Below are 16,260 nucleotides of genomic sequence, written 5' to 3'. Positions count from 1 at the left end.
CCCGGAAGCTGTACGCCGGCTCCCTCGGCCAATAAAGCGAGATGGGCGCCGCAACCCCAGAGTCAGCCATGACTGGACCTAATGGTCAGGGTCCCTTTACCTTTACCTAACCACTGTAAACCAGAAAAAGGGTCGCCACATGACCAGCTGTACCCCTGCTCCCTTGGCCAATAAAGCCAGATGAGTGCCCCAACACCAGAGTTGGCCACGACTGGACCTAATGGTCAGGCGTCCCTTTACCCTTATGCTGGCCTGCAAGTTTCACTGATGGGCACCCTAAAAATCTTTTGACTCCAGTTTAGGGCTCCAGAATGCTCTGCTGGTGTCAGCCCTTGAGGGTCTCAGTGTTTCCCAAAGTGGGCAGGGGGTGCTAAGAGGCAAGGGGGTTGCGGGGGAGGGGTGGAAGGTGTAAATGACTATCAGACTTTGAATAGCTGGTCTCGCTGGATCAGTTTTGTTGCATCAGTTAAATGAAATACTTTTAATTGGCTTTTGAATAACTGCAATTAATTGTTACTGTTTTGAATTTTATTGTGATATTACCTTCCTTTACGGGTTGTGCAAAGTGATGTTCTGAACAATGTTTTTTTGGGAGCCATAGAGTTAGTGGGTCAGTGCTTCTGTGGTTTGGTGAGAGGGAACAGCTGGATGGAGGGGAAGGAAAGGGATGGGGGGGGCAAGCCCCACAACGATGCTTCTGTGCCAGTCCCTTCTCTCTCGCTTGATTGCCCCTTCTCAGCATTTTAGAGGTACCTATGCCAAATCTCCCAGGTGCACATCCTTCAAATTGGATCAGAGATACATGTAATCTTGTACCCAGATGCCATGCTTGGGAGTTCTCCTTCTTGAATGGCTGCAACCTGCTGTTCCTAGAGCATAGATAAGAATCCCACTTGCTGCAAAAGGACTCCAGAGAGCAGCTAGAGGAGGGGTGCATGTCTCTCTCGCACACCTCAAAGCACCAAGGGCACAGATCACCCAAAGTGCACATTATAAAGGACCCGTCTGGAAGCGCCCAGAGAACCCTGTGGTGCATGATGGAAGATCTAGGACAGATAAAAGAAAGGTCTTCGTCAGACAGTCCATAGGTAAACTATGGAACTGCTTGCCACTGGGGGAAGTGATGGCCGCCAACTTGCATGGCTTTAAAGGAGGATTAGACAAATTCATAAAGGAGAGCGCTACTGGGGGCTCCTACCGCCTTCTGTCGGGACACGGGTAACGCTTTTTGGGTTAAACCACTGAGCCTAGGACTTGCCAATCAGAAGGTCAGTGGTTCAAATCCCTGTGACAGGGTGAGCTCCCGTTGCTCTGTCGCTGCTCCTGCCCACATAGCAGTTCAAAAGCATGTCAAAGTGCAAGTAGATAACTAGGTACCGCTCTGGCGGGAATGTAAACAATGTTTCTGTGCGCTGCTCTGGTTTGCCAGAAGCGGCTTAGTCATGCTGGCCACATGACCCGGAAGCTGTATGCTGGCTTCCTCAGCCAATAAAGCGAGATGAGCACCGCAACCCCAGAGTTGGCCACGACTGGACCTAATGGTCTTTACCCTTACTGCCTTCTGTCAAGAGCTTGGGTGTAACATTCAACTCCTCTCTTTCCATGGAGGCACAGGTTGCAGCCACAGCAAAGGTGGCATTTTCCCATCTCCGCCGTATCAAGCAGCTGGTCCCTTACCTTTCTTGCCCTGATCTGGCCATGCGATGGTCACCTTCAGGCTTGATTATTGTAACTCGCTCTATGCAGGGCTGCCCTTGAAGCTGACCCAGAAACTCCAGCTGTTGCAGATGCCGCAGTGAGGCTCCTTACGGGGTCCTTGCCATGGGATCACATTCATCCAGTGCTTTACCAACTGCACTGGCTCCCGGTGGAGTACAGGGTCAGGTTTAAGGTGCTGGTTTGACCTTTAAAGCCCTATGCAGCCTAGGACCCACGTACCTACGGGACCGCCTCTCCTGGTATGCCCCACGGAGGACCTTAATGTCCACAAATGACAACACTTTGGATGTCCCAAGTCAGAAGGTGGTTAGATTGGTCTCAACTAGGGCCAGAGCCTTTTCAGTACTGGCCCCAACTTGGTGGAACGCTGCCACAAGAGACTAGGGCCCTGCGGGACTTGACATCTTTCTGCAGGGCCTGCAAGACAGAGCTGTTCCACCTGGTCTTTGGTTTGGACTCCGTCTGACCCTTATGCTTCCCTCTCCTTATGGTCTTGATCTATGGGCTACTCTTAAATGTGGCTGCATTTTAAATTGCATTTTAACCTGTATTTTAAATTGGTCCCCCCATTATGTTTTTACTGTGATTTTATTGGTGTTAGCCGACCTGAGCCCGGCTCTGGCCGGGGAGGGCGGGGTATAAATAATTTTATTATTATTATTATTATTATTATTATTATTATTATTATTATTACCCATGATAGCTATGTTGTACCACCACAGTCAAGGGCATCAATGCTTCTGCGTACCTGTTACTGGAGATCACACAGGGAGGAAAGGGCTCTTGTGTTTGGCCACAGTGAGAGGAGGAGGCTGGACTAGGTGTGTCCTTGGCCTGAACCAGCAGGCTGTTCTTATGCACAGTAACCTCTTTTTCTCTTCTTCCGGGACAGGGATGGATTCGACTGCCAACGCCAAAAGCAACCACTGCCTCGACGCGGCCAAAGCCTGCAACCTGAACGACAATTGCAAGCGCCTCCGCTCGAGCTACATCTCCATCTGCAACAAGGAGATCTCCTCCACGGAGCGCTGCAACCGCCGCAAGTGCCACAAAGCCCTGCGCCAGTTCTTCGACCGCGTGCCCCACGAGTACACCTACCGGCTGCTCTTCTGCTCCTGCAGGGACCAGGCGTGCGCCGAGCGACGCCGACAGACCATCGTCCCCCATTGCTCCTACGAGGACAAGGAGAAGCCCAACTGCCTGGAGCTCCGCAGCCTGTGCAGGTCGGACCCCCTCTGCCGGTAAGGACCACCTCACTGTGAAGCTGTAGCCTTATTCGACTTTACCAATTGGTAGGGTGAGCATTGCTTCTGGACGGGAGGAAGGAAGTCAAATGACACCGAGGGTTGGTTCAGAGAAAGAGTTTATTCTGCTCTCTGGATAGCAGAAGGTACTTGCGTGGTCAGCTCACAGCAAGTCCAAAGAAATGAAAAATTTCATGCAGTATATATATCCTCCAGGCACCCTCTCCCCCCTTCCCTAGGAATCCAGCCACGTCAGCTTATACACGCAGGTTGACATCACAGATGTTCCTGCTCCGGTACTTTTAACCATAAAAGGGTGTTCCTCTTCCTGTACTCTTGACCATATAAGGGTATTCCTGTTCCAGCACTCTTATCTTGGGGTAAGAAGGTCGCCAACTCTCCTGGCGCTGTTCCCGGACTAGACCTGTGCGTCAGAGTGTGGTCAGGACATAAGACCCAGATGCGCCATCCCTGCTCCACTGGAACAGTCAAGGCCATACATTGCCATCACGGACTGATAAGGGAGAGGGCTTTGAGTACTTGTTTATACAGCTGGGTTTCTGTTACGCATTTGCTCAACAGCTCAAGTTAATGCATTTTAGAAATGCTCCCTTGGAGAAGGAAAAATGCGGATTTTGGGTCAGTTTCAAACTGACTGCACAGAAACCCATTCCTTCAAAGCCAGGTTTCCTAATGGCAAAGCCCCTGGGGCTCATGAATGGTTTGTGAAATTTGGGTTTTGTTATGATCAGAGTTTTCAAACGTGGGAGAAGATACCTAGGAAGGAAGGCCTTGAGCCCTGGGGTTTATTTCCAAAGGAAGGTCACTAAGGAAAACAGGCTCAGCATCCTGGGCTCACCAATGAAACATTGTCATTGTGGTCCATTTGTGGCTCTGAGTTTTGGGTGTGTGTGGTTTTTGATGGAGTCTCCAGCATCTCTGATGATGGATTGCTTTGACGCAGTGATTTGGGTGCATGCTGCGAGTGTTCTTGGGGAAACCATAGCTGTCAACTTTCCCTCTTTTTAAAGTAATAGTAATAGTACCACTCTATTCTGTCTTAGTCCAACCCCACCTGGAGTCCTGTGATTGACAAGCTGGAAAGTGTGGAAAGGAGGGGTACCAAGGTGATCAGGGGTCTGGAAGCAAGAATTGTGAGGAACAGTGGAGGGAGCTGGCAATATTTAGCCTGGAGAAGAGAAAACTGAGAGGCGATTGGAGAACCGTCTTCAAATATCTGAAGGGCTGTCATGGGGAAGACGGACAAGCTTGTTTTGTGCTGCTTCTGAGGGTAGGAGCCAAACGAAAGGATTCAAGTTACAAGAAAGGAGATTCTGACTAAACACCGGGAAGAAATTTCTGACAGTTAAGAGCTGTTTGACAAGGGAATGGACTTCATTGAAAGATGTTGTGCTCTTCTTTCTTAGAATTTTTTGAACAGAGGTCAGGGATTGTTTAGCTGTGATTCTTGCCTTGCCGGGAGTTGCACTACATGGCTCTTTTGGTTCTTTCCAGCTGGACAATTCTATTACTCTAACGCAGATGGGGTGCTGTTGGGGAAGGCGACAGTGCTGGCCATGCTGGTTCATCCCTCATGTCTGCCACTGTGAGACAGGATGGGGATCCTGCCAATCATCTGGCCCCAATGGACCAGGCAACCTGGAGCTGACTTTGCCAAGAAGACAGGCCTGCTTAGGAAGGCAGGGGAAGGGAGCTGGTCTAGGCGCATGTGTCTGCGTGTTTGTGGGGGTGGGAGGGCACGTGATGCTCTGCTAGGGCTGGACACAGGGGCAGGGATGTGTCTCAGGAGATCAGGGAGAAAGAAATTGCAAGTGATGTTGAAAAAGGAGGTGTCAAAGTGCTGGCCAAGGGGGAAACATCATTAGTGCTAGACTTGTCTCCCTGAATTTCGGTCTCTTGCTCTGCCCTGTCTCTCTGGTTTTGTCTCTCTGTCTCTCCAGCTGCCAGAACTCCCCCGGCAGTCTAATCAGCTGCCAGGGCAATATTCTCTTCCAAGGGCCAATGGGCACTGCTGATCCTTGTGTGCCTCCCCTTGCCCCTTGCTAAATGCTGGGTACAAAGGCAGGAGGCGGGGGGAAGAAACTCTGAGCTGCTGGAATGGCTAGTGGATGAACTACAGCACATAGGAACATCCAAAGAGCCCTGCTGGATCAAGCCAGCCGGGCTCATCTAGTCCAGCTGTTCTCCCAGAGAGCAACCAGATGCTTCACTGGGAAGCCCACAAGCAAGACCTGAGCACAAGCGCCCTTCCCCCTCTAGTGGCTTCCAGAAACTGATATTCAGAACTATAGTAGCCATCGATAGCCCTCTCCTCCATGAATTTGTCCAAACCTCGTTTGAAGCCATCCAGATTGGTGGCCATCAATGCCTCCTGCAAGAGTGAGTTCCACAGTTTAACTCAGCACTGCATACATAAGTCATTTTTAAACATCTGCATTGAACCTTCCAACATTCAGCTTCACTTGATGTCTGTGAGTTCTAGGGTGATGAGAGAGGGAGAAAACATGATTCACTTTCTCCAAGTCATGCATAATTTTATAAACTTCTACCATGTCACCTTTTACTCTCCTAAACTAAATTAAAAAGTCCCAAGCACTGCAATGTCCCTCCCTCCCTCTTGCTCTACTCTTTTCTAAATGGAAAAGGTCATCTTATTTCTCAGGCTCTCCCATGAATTAAGGCCATCATAATGATAATAGATAAAAGGGACGCGGGTGGCGCTGTGAGTTGAATCACAGAGCCTAGGACTTGCTGATCAGAAGGTCGGTGGTTCGAATCCCCACGACGGGGTGAGCTCCCGTTGATCGGTCCCTGCTCCTGCCAACCTAGCAGTTCAAAAGCATGTCAAAGTGCAAGTAGATAAATAGGTACCGCTCCGGCGGGAAGGTAAATGGCGTTTCTGTGCGCTGCTCTGGTTCACCAGAAGCGGCTTTGTCATGCTGGCCACATGACCCGGAAGCTCCCTCGGCCAATAAAGTGAGATGAGCGCCGCAACCCCAGAATCGGTCACGACTGGACCTAATGGTCAGAGGTCCCTTTACCTAATGATAATAGTAGAGAAAGGCCTTTTGTGGGCCTGGGAAATGGTGTTTGGAGTAGAACTGGGCTCGGGCCCAACAAGTGCCCAGGAATGGGGAATCCCTGGCAAAGCCTCACCCTGGAAGATGGATGATTCCTGTACTCAAGGTGGCCAGCCAAATCCCTGTGGGAAGCCTGCATGAGTGCAAGAGCGTAAGAACACCAGAAGGGACTGCAGGATCAGGCCAGTGGCCTCTCTGGTCCAGCATCCTGTTCTTGTAGTGGAAACCCAGATGCCCCAAAGGGAGACCCACAAGCCTATGGGAAACTTGCCCCAGCTTGGCCCTGCCTGCTCAGTAGGAATGTTGGGCAGCCACCTCACCCTCCTGCTGCCCAAGAAAGACTCCCTGGGCATGGCCAGCATCGGTTGCTTGGTGTTTTAGGCCTCCTCTGCACACTCTTAGGTGGATGCTAGGCTAATCAAGCAACTACAGTGGTACCTTGGCTTACAGACACTTCAGGTTACAGACGCTTCAGGTTACAGACTTCACTAACCCAGAAATAGTACCTCGGGTTAAGAACTTTGCTTCAGGATGAGAACAGAAATCGCACGGCGGTGGCATGGCAGCAACTGGAGGCCCCATTAGCTAAAGTGGTGCTTCAGGTTAAGAACAGTTTCAGGTTAAGAGCGGACCTCCAGAATGAATTAAGTTCTTAACCCGAGGTACCATTGTATTGTCCTGTTAGTATCTTTCTATACATTAGAAGAAGAAGAAGAGTTTGGATTTGATATCCCGCTTTATCACTACCCGAAGGAGTCTCAAAGCAGCTAACAATCTCCTTTCCCTTCCTCCCCCACAACAAACACTCTGTGAGGTGAGTGGGGCTGAGAGACTTCAAGGAAGTGTGACTGGCCCAAGGTCACCCAGCAGCTGCAGGTGGAGGAGCGGAGATGCGAACCCGGTTCCCCAGATTACGAGTCCACCGCTCTTAACCACTACACCACACTGGCTCTCGAGGTTAGCTCTGCTGTGGAACTGGGAGCAGTGAATTCTGGGTGGCAAAGGGGAACCACTGAAATAGATTAGGAACCAACCAGGCCATTCTGAAGGGAAATTTGTTTATGGAACATCCAGCATTGATATTAATGCACCTTTCACTTTGTTCCTCCATTAACAGCATTTGCACAAGGCTTATGGGGATGGGGCCCCTCAAAGGTACTTTCATTGTCCCATGTGGAATGACTTCAGAAGGGTTTCCCCTGGCATCTGGTGGGCCACTGTGAGAACAGAATGCTGGTCTAGATGGGGCCCCATTGACCTGAACCAGCTGGTGCTCTTCTTACGAGACCTGCAGAATATTCTGCTCCAGTACAGGATAGATTGCCGCGTGTCAGGAAATGGGCTACCTGGACTTTTCTGAGTCTCTTCTGCTTTGAGGGAGAGCCTTCCTTGGCACCTTGGACAGTTCCATGCAGGGCTCTGGCTGCAGGCTCCATAAAAGCCTAGGTGTTGTTTCAGCCTCTGCGCTCCAAGGCTGAGTCCTGAATAAGAGCTGCAGCTCTCTCTCAGTGTCTTGCTCAGTCTTTGGTGGCAGAAACGTCTTCAATTACAGCAGCCTAGCTGGCTTTAGCAGTTGTTGAGCAGAGCAGGAGAGATGATGGTTTCGCTGGGGCTTCTGAGCTGGATTCCGAGGAGGACAGCTTGGCTTCTGTGGCTGGAGAGGTCCTGGCACATTGGGATCCTCTTGCCCAAGTGCTTTGGGAAGCTGAAGCTGGTACAGAATGCTACTGCCCATTTATTATCTAGAATGGCAAGACAGGCTCATATCTCATCAACGAAATGATCTGGCCCAGTTTCAGAGGGTTGGTACTAATGTACAAGTCCCTGAATGACTAAGAGCCCAGTACTCGATGGAGCATCTTGCCCAGTGCTGACCAGCTTGGGCGTTAGGAGCTGCGTGGGTGGGGTGTCTGCTGGTGGTCCCCCCCCATTGAGGATGGTCTGAGGGCGGGGGCTTCTTGGTGGCAGCATCCTGTTTGTGGAATTTATTCTCTCTGCAGGTCATGTTGGCTCCTCCCCTCCCCAACTTTATTCAGATGCCGGCAAAGAACATTTATGTTCTGGCAGGCCATTGGGACAGGATGCCTGCAGCACTTTGGATTGTGATAGGCTGCTTAATGGCATTTTTATGGCTGTATTTTTAGTCTGTGCTTTCAGGAGTCATTTATTGCTATATTTTATACATTGGTAGCTACTCTGGGCTCTACATGAGGAGCAGCGAGATAAGGAATGAAGGATAATATGTATGTATATAAATCAGCCGAGAAAAGATGACAGCGGAAGTGGAGGAAAGTGTAAAAGAGAGCAAACTGGGTGGGCATCCTGGTATTTTAGGGTGGGCCATTGTTTTCTGTGATTGGCAGAGCTTACTGTCAGGAGGGTCAGGGCACAAGGGGACCGAACCCGAAGGCTTGGTGGGAAAGGGGAGGGGCATAGATGTATAAAGCGGAAGCATTGCAAACCCAAGAGGGCAGCAAGGAGAAAGGGAAATTGGGTGGCTGAAGGCATTGGAGAAAAGCAGAAGTCAAAAGGGGATTCTACAGAAGCCATCGTGGCCTCTAAATAATGGACAGGTGGTCACTGTGTGCACCTTGACCTGAAACAGCAGCTATAGCTGGACTGGGGAAAAAGAAAGTCCTTCTTCACAAAGCACATACTGAACCTGTGGAACTCTCTCTCACAGGAGCTAATGATGGCAACCAATCTAGATGGCTTTTAAAGAGGATTTGGACAAATTCGTGGAGGAGAGGGCTATCGATGGCTACTAGCCAGGATGGCTATGGTCTGCCTCCACAGTCGGAGACAGCAAGGCTTCTGAATACCTGTTGCTGGAAACCGCAGGAGGGGAGAGTGCTCTTGTACTTGAATCCTGCTGGTGGAGTTCCTAAAGGCATTTGGTCAGCCACTGTGAGAAGCAGGTTGCTGGTCTAGATGGGCCATTGGCCGGACCCAGCAGGTGCTCTTCTTATTTTCTCATGAAACATGCAGTGCCAGGTGCAAGAGACCACGTGGAAGGCGCTGCTTGGCTGTTCTTGGGAAAAATGATGCTCATTCCTTCGGCTTTCGGGTGGCGCTGTAGTCTAAACCAGTGTTTTTCAACCACTGTTCCGCGGCACACTAGTGTGCCGTGAGATGTTGCCTGGTGTGCTGTGGGAAAAATTGAAAAATTCAAAAGATTTTTAAAAAGGCAAATTTTCGCCCACTAGGCGGGCGCCGGACTGTGTCCACCCTATTTTCCATCCATCCTGGGTGGGGATCAGATCGGATGGGATCGGATGAAAGCGGACAGGCGGTCCGATCTCATCCGATTCCCCATAGAGAGCCTCGGGGCTCTGACATCTCCCTCTCCGCACACAGTGGTGGTGTGCCTCGTGATTTTTTTCATGAAACAAGTGTGCCTTTGCCCAAAAAAGGTTGAAAAACACTGGTCTAAACCACAGAGCCTAGGACTTGCCTTTCAGAAGGTTGGCGGTTCGAATCCCCGCAACTGGGTGAGCTCCCGTTGCTCAGTCCCTGCTCCTGTCAACCTGGCAGTTCAAAAGCACTTCAAAGTGCAAGTAGATAAATAATGGCGGGAAGGTAAACCACGTTTCCGTGCATTGCTCTGGTTCGCCAGAAGTGGCTTAGTCCTGCTGGCCACATGACCCGGAAGCTGTACGCTGGCTCCCTTGGCCAGTAAAGCGAGATGAGTGCCGCAACCCCAGAGTCGTTCGCAACTGGACCTAATGGTCAGGGGTCCTTTTACCTTTAAGTGATGGGTGCTGTGCTGGTGCTGGAGGAGACTCTTGAGAGTCCCATGGACTGCAAGAAGATCAAACCTATTCATTCTTAAGGAAATCAGCCCTGAGTGCTCACTGGAAGGACAGATCCTGAAGCTGAGGCTCCAAGACTTTGGCCACCTCATGAGAAGAGAAGACTCCCTGGAAAAGACCCTGATGTTGGGAACGATGGAAGGCACAAGGAGAAGGGGACGACAGAGGACGAGATGGTTGGATAGTGTTCTCGAAGCTACCAGCATGAGTTTGACCAAACTGCGGGAGACAGTGGGAGACAGGAGTGCCTGGTGTGCTCTGGTCCAGGGGGTCACGAAGAGTCAGACACGACTAAACGACTAAACAACAACAAAGTGATGGGACTCCAGTCACAACCAAGAACACCGCACTTACCACCCCAATAACAACCTAGAGACAAGATAAGGTTTCTGTGCTAGGAGGACAGCAGGTAATTAAACCTCCAACCCAAGAGCTAATAGGCAAAAAGATGAGCTGTAATTGGAGAGTCTTTAAAGAGAGTTGTTTTTCCCTCCCTCCCCCTTACTGTTATCTCAAGTGCAGGAGGACATCAGAGGAAAGGAGGCATGGAGCGGGTTGCCCCTTATAGGACTGGGGTCAAACTGCTAATGCAACCAGGGGGGTAGAAATGAAGAATGGAAACGTGGCTAGCAGGGGAAAGGGTAACAACACCGTCCCTCCCTTGTGCGAATCTTCATTGGGTGTTGTTGTTTTAAAAAAGAGGCAGTAGGTTGGATGGCCACCCGACAAGGATTCTTTATTGGGATTCATGCATTGCGAGGGGTTGGACTAGATGACCTTTGGGGGTCCCTTGCCACTCCACAATTCCATGATTCAGCCTCCCAATGACCCGCTTTTCATTAAAGCAGCAGCCAGTAAACCGCCCCCCCCATGCATTTGTATGTCACGTGCTGTTTGCCACCCCTTGGGACCTTGGCTGGGAGTGGGGGAAAGCCCCCACCCCAGGGTGCCTGGATCCGGCTACCCATCCCCTTGGAATAGAAAAAAAGGTGATAGGAAAAAAGGAGCAGCACCCCCTCCCTCTGCTGGCACCCTCGTTCCCCTCTGTGTGGCTTTTCTTGTCTTCCCCGCAGCTGCGGGGATTTCTGACAGACTCTTTGCACCGCGGCACTGATTGTACTGGACAGGTTTTAGCTTCAGAATATAAAACCTTTTTCAAAACCATAACCTCAGCTAAGGGGAAAGAGGAGGGGAAAGGATGAAAAGAGCTGATTTCAGCAGCTGCAGTTTGCTGTATTTTTTCATCTTGCATCAGCAAATCAGGACCACAAATAATCTGGTCTTAACATGCTTCACTGAGTGCTGCCTCGGAAGAATTTCCCATCTTCTACAAAGGCTGTGTTTCCTCCGTCTCCAGAGGCAAGGAGAGACCTTCATTTTTCATTGGGGTTCTTCCTTCAATTCCGACTCTCTTTTCCACACCCTCCAACGGAAAACCTCGAAAGAGGAGAAGATGCTCATTAAATGACCTGACTCTGAGAGCATCCGTGTTCCAAGTGGGACGCTTGCTTTTTTATTTTTTTATTTTTACCTGGACCCAAAGAGCTTCACACCCTCTGCAGCAATGGGCAAAATGTCATTTGGTAATACAGTACATCTTTGGAAAAAACCAACAACCAGAGCAATTCGGCCTTCTCATTACACTACATAATGAGAAGGGCTTGGAGCAGCTGTTCACAGGTCCAGGTTTTAGCCAGAGAATAGGCAGGGCAGGAGAGGAATCAGAATTGCCTATTAATCTGTGGAAAGCAGGGGTTCAGAAATCCTTCTTAGGGAAAGAGGCATATATTTGTGGTGTTGAGCTCATCATTTGGAGTTCCATAGCTCAACAATCAGTTATCTTTGTGGGAGTTAAGCCCAATGTGACTGGCCAGATTTTCTAGCGTGTCTAGCAATGCAATACAATTCTTTCCCTGTTATGTTTTCTCGTGTATAACCAAGGTTGGGGGTTTCATCCAGTCGTAAGGCTTCCCCCGCCTTTACTGCTTGGTAAAATGGTTGTCAGGGATGCGGGTGACGCTGTGGGTTAAACCACAGAGCCTAGGACTTGCCGATCAGAAGGTCGGCGGTTTGAATCCCCGCGATGGGGTGAGCTCCCGTTGCTCGGTCCCTGCTCCTGCCAACCTAGCAGTTCGAAAGCACATCAAAGTGCAAGTAGATAAATAGGTACCACTCCGGCGGGAAGGTAAATGGCATTTCCATGCGCTGCTCTGGTTCGCCAGAAGCGGCTTAGTCATGCTGGCCACATGACCCGGAAGCTGTATGCCGGCTCCCTCGGCCAATAAAGCGAGATGAGCGCCGCAACCCCAGAGTTGGCCACCTAATGGTCAGGGGTCCCTTTACCTTTACCTAAAATGGTTGTCTGGATCAATAAACCATGGGATCCATGGTTAATGGCTTACCTTGGATGCTTTGCTCTCATGGGAAAACAAAGCTTGAACTCAGGCTTAGCATTATATTGGTACTGTAAGTCATAGAAATGACACACCCACACCCATTTCTCTCATAATAGAATGACATTCAGCTGACTCACCCTTCACACAGGACCACAACCTCCCCTGTAATTATATAAATAAGAATACTGTCCATGTAGTTAGATGGGGAAATGTCAGCTTTCCTTGGTCCCCATTAGGGAGTAATGGGGGGGGAGGGGCTGTGCCGTATGGAAAGTGCCCCACAAGGGGGAGGTGACCCTGAGCCTCCCTCTGATTGGACATGTCTCATGACATCCATATATACCTCCCCCTGACCTGACCTTCATTCTTCAAGGGGGTGGGAACACGTTCATCCCTGCAAGCATACTGTTGTTGGGTTTTTTTGGGGGGGGGGTGAAGGTCAGTCAGGATGATGCCTAAGTTTAGACCCTCCAATTCTTGGGGGCAGCAAGGGTCAGAATCTAATAAAGGATTCCATTGTTGAAATAGATAAGTTTCTTGATATGACAAAGACCTTAGGCTGGCCATTTAAGTGTCCTCATCAGCATCCCAAAAGAACAAGCCAGGTTGCAAGAGCTACAACTAAGTGATGGGACCCTCCAAAGCTAAGGGATGGGTTGCTCCTCACCTAGTTGCTAGGCAGGAGAACAAATAGCCAGAGTAGTTTGTGGGAGCTGAGCTTTTGGACGCAGGCTAGAAGCAGGATACACAGAGACCTGCTTGCTCTGTGCTGGAGCCAAAGCTGTGATTAATGGACAAGAAAGATCTGCTGGGGTATTGATGCTGTGAACCCCTTCATCTTATGCTCAGTATGTCGGTGTAAACAAAACCACATACCCTAAAGATGCAACAGGCTGTGCTGACCTTCATTCCAGGGAATCTGAACCCTGGCTAAGCATGCAGGAGCCCTGGAGTCTCTCATCGCTCAGAGACTGGGGCAGCGTGGAACAATACATCTGGGGGAATTGAGGCTCTTCGATTAGCTCTGAAAGTGAAATAAGGCTGGTGACTTTTTCTTAGGGAATCATTGATCTCAGCTGGCTGATATTCAGCTCCAAGGCTTGCTGGGGTCGTGCTTTGATTCGGGAATGTATGAATGGAAAGATAATAAAATGGAAAGCTGCCTCCTTCTCCTCATCCCCAGCTGTGTCGTCCCCCCCAATCGAAGGAGCTTCTGACGATGGTGAAGATGTGAGAGACCGTCTATCTATCTCTCCATCTCTGAGCCCCAGCCCATTCTGGGGAAAGCCGAAAGAAGCCTTTTCAGTTCTGCGGCTCCCTTTGCTCAAGGCTAACCACCATCTTAACACAATAATAAGTCAATCCTCACTGAATAATTAAACAGAGAACTTTCATAAGTATTGACTTAACGTGACAGCAAGTCTATATCGACTCGGGGCTTGCTTATGTAAACACAATCCTGTGTTCGGCTTAGTTAGCAGTTCAATGGGATAGAACCTTCCTTCAATTAAAATCAAATGATGCATGCCCTTAATTCTTCCCTTCCTTCGCTAGGTAATCATGGCCTCTGAGCACAGGTGAGGGGATGCCATGGGGAGGGGACTCCTCTTCAAGTTGCATTTAACCGCTGTGAATTAAAAAGAAAACATGGGCTCTTAAGTGGAAACAACATCACACCGGCAAATACCGAGGTGGGATTTGAAAAGGAAGTTTTGCTAGTGGAACATAAGCCTTTGAGCACAATCCCCCTGGTGGGTGCATTGAAATGTACCAGAGTGATGGAAGATGCTGTCAGGGACCTCCCATTCACTTCAACAAGTCTCACCATGCAAGGAGATGTTCTCTGGGGCTGGCTGCCAGTGGCGTAACGTGGGGGGTGCAGGGGGGGGCCCCGGCCACACCGGGTGCAACATCTGGGGGTTAGGGGGCGCAAATCCACGGGTTAGGGGGTGCAAATTACTTGCCTTGCCCCGGGTGCTGACAACCCACGCTACGCCACTGCTGGCTGCTGCTGGTTTCTCTGACCCAGCCCTGGCTGGCCTCCTAAGTGAGGTAGGTAAAGGTAAAGAGACCCCTGACCATTAGGTCCAGTCATGACCAACTCTGGGGTTGCAGCGCTCAGCTCGCTTTATTGGCCGAGAGAGCCAGCGTACAGCTTCCGGGTCATGTGGCCAGCATGACTAAGCCGCTTCTGGTGAACCAGAGCAGCGCACGGAAATGCCGTTTACCTTCCTGCCAGAGTGGTACCTATTTATCTATTTGCACTTTGATGTGCTTTCGAACTGCTAGGTTGGCAGGAGCAACGGGAGCTCACCCTGTCGTGGGGATTCGAACCGCCGACTTTCTGATCAGCAAGTCCTAGGCTCTGTGGTTTAACCCACAGCGCCCTAAGTGAGATAGACACCCACAAATCTCCACCTGCACTCTATGGCCCCACTGTGGTCTGATCCAGCACAGGTGGTCATGTTTTTAAAAGATAAACACATCTACCTGTGCTGGACTAGTCCAAGACTGGTTCACAGAGTGCAGCCTGGTTCAGCTTTGTAGCCTTCACCTCTATTAGATTATCACTCCCATCAGCCTGCAGTCCACAACACCCAGAGGGCACCAGGTTGAGGAAGGTGGATCTGGAACCACATACGCTTTGCGTTTGCTGCTGCAGGCACACACCTCCAAAAGATGCAGGCGAATCCAAAGTTTCAGGGACCAGAGGGGAATTAGGCTTCCAGAAGAGAGATGAGCAAAAAGCCAAAGAGCTAAAACTATAGTCTAAGGGACTTGGATGCAGTTTACTACAAGGATAAACAGACAAAATAGGTACATGTCTTTCAAAGGTCAGGGCATTAAGAGAGACACTGTAGTGAACAGAGGGCTACACAGAGGACATCTCTGAGAAAGGTTACACTTCTTCATGGCCTACATTCCCCAAAGGAAAGGCTTTTTCTTAGCAAGATATAGAACAAGGTGACTAGAAAGGAGCTCTTTTTTGGCAGGAGCTTTTTGTGGAGGAAGGAAGCAAAAGACCAAAGCAATTGTGCCAGTTCAGCAGAGTCTCTCTCTCTCTCTCTCTCTCTCTCTCTCTCTCTCTCTCTCTCTCTCTCAGTTTTGGAGGCTCCCAAAACATCCGTTTGAACAGTTGGCTCAATTACCTTCTTCTGTATAAAATAAGAAACTCACTTAATGTTCTTTGTAGATTTTATAGTTGTTTTTTATGGGCTGCCATTCTCAATTCTATTTGCCATTTGTGACGGAAAGAAATCCACACGTGTGGTTCATGGACTTGCATGGGAACAGTCCAGATGATCCCACCTAAAGGTGTGGATTTTAATGCATACGTTTTGAGTGTGTGTGTTTTAACACATGCATGCATACATAATTTTATTTGTAAGCCACCTTGAACATGGTTTAAACCAGGCATGGCCAAACTTGGCCCTTCAGATGTTTTGGGACTACAACTCCCATCATCCCTAGCGAACAGGACCAGTGGTCAGGGATGTTGGGAATTGTAGTCCCAAAAACATCTGGAGGGCCAAGTTTGGCCATGCCTGGTTTAAACCATGTTCAAGGTGGCTTACAACATGGAAAAGTACATAATTACAACGTAACAAAAGTAGTCATAAACAATCAATCAAACATCAAAAAATATACAACCAGTTCGAACAATTCCCACATAAATCACAGTAAGATCTAAAATAAAGATACAAAAATTAATATTAATTGATTAACAACTACAGTGGTACCTCGGGTTAAGAACTTAATTCGTTCTGGAGATCTGTTCTTAATCTGAAACTGTTCTTAACCTGAAGCACCACTTTAGCACCAATGGGGCCTCCCGCTGCCACCGCGCCGCCGGAGCACAATTTCTGTTCTCATCCTGAAGCAAAGTTCTTAACCTGAGGTACTATTTCTGGGTTAGCAGAGACTGTAACCTGAAGCGTCTGTAAGCTGAAACGTCTGTAACCCGAGGTACCACTGTACTTTAAGACCA

General features: G+C 49.5%; 1 protein-coding gene across 1 annotated transcript in view; it reads left to right on the top strand.

Annotated features, from left to right (window-relative positions):
* Positions 1 to 16,260, top strand: part of GFRA2 (GDNF family receptor alpha 2) — an 88,540-nt gene that overhangs the window by 46,201 nt on the left and 26,079 nt on the right. Inside the window, exon 4 of the mRNA XM_082230256.1 lies at positions 2,612 to 2,960. Within this exon, the coding sequence (XP_082086382.1) occupies positions 2,612 to 2,960 (349 nt within the window). The remainder of the gene's footprint in view (positions 1 to 2,611; positions 2,961 to 16,260) is intronic.

The sequence above is a fragment of the Podarcis vaucheri genome (assembly GCF_965113315.1).
Source record: "Podarcis vaucheri genome assembly, chromosome: 7".
Lineage (NCBI taxonomy): Eukaryota > Metazoa > Chordata > Lepidosauria > Squamata > Lacertidae > Podarcis > Podarcis vaucheri.
This window is presented reverse-complemented; position numbering and strand designations above follow the sequence as displayed.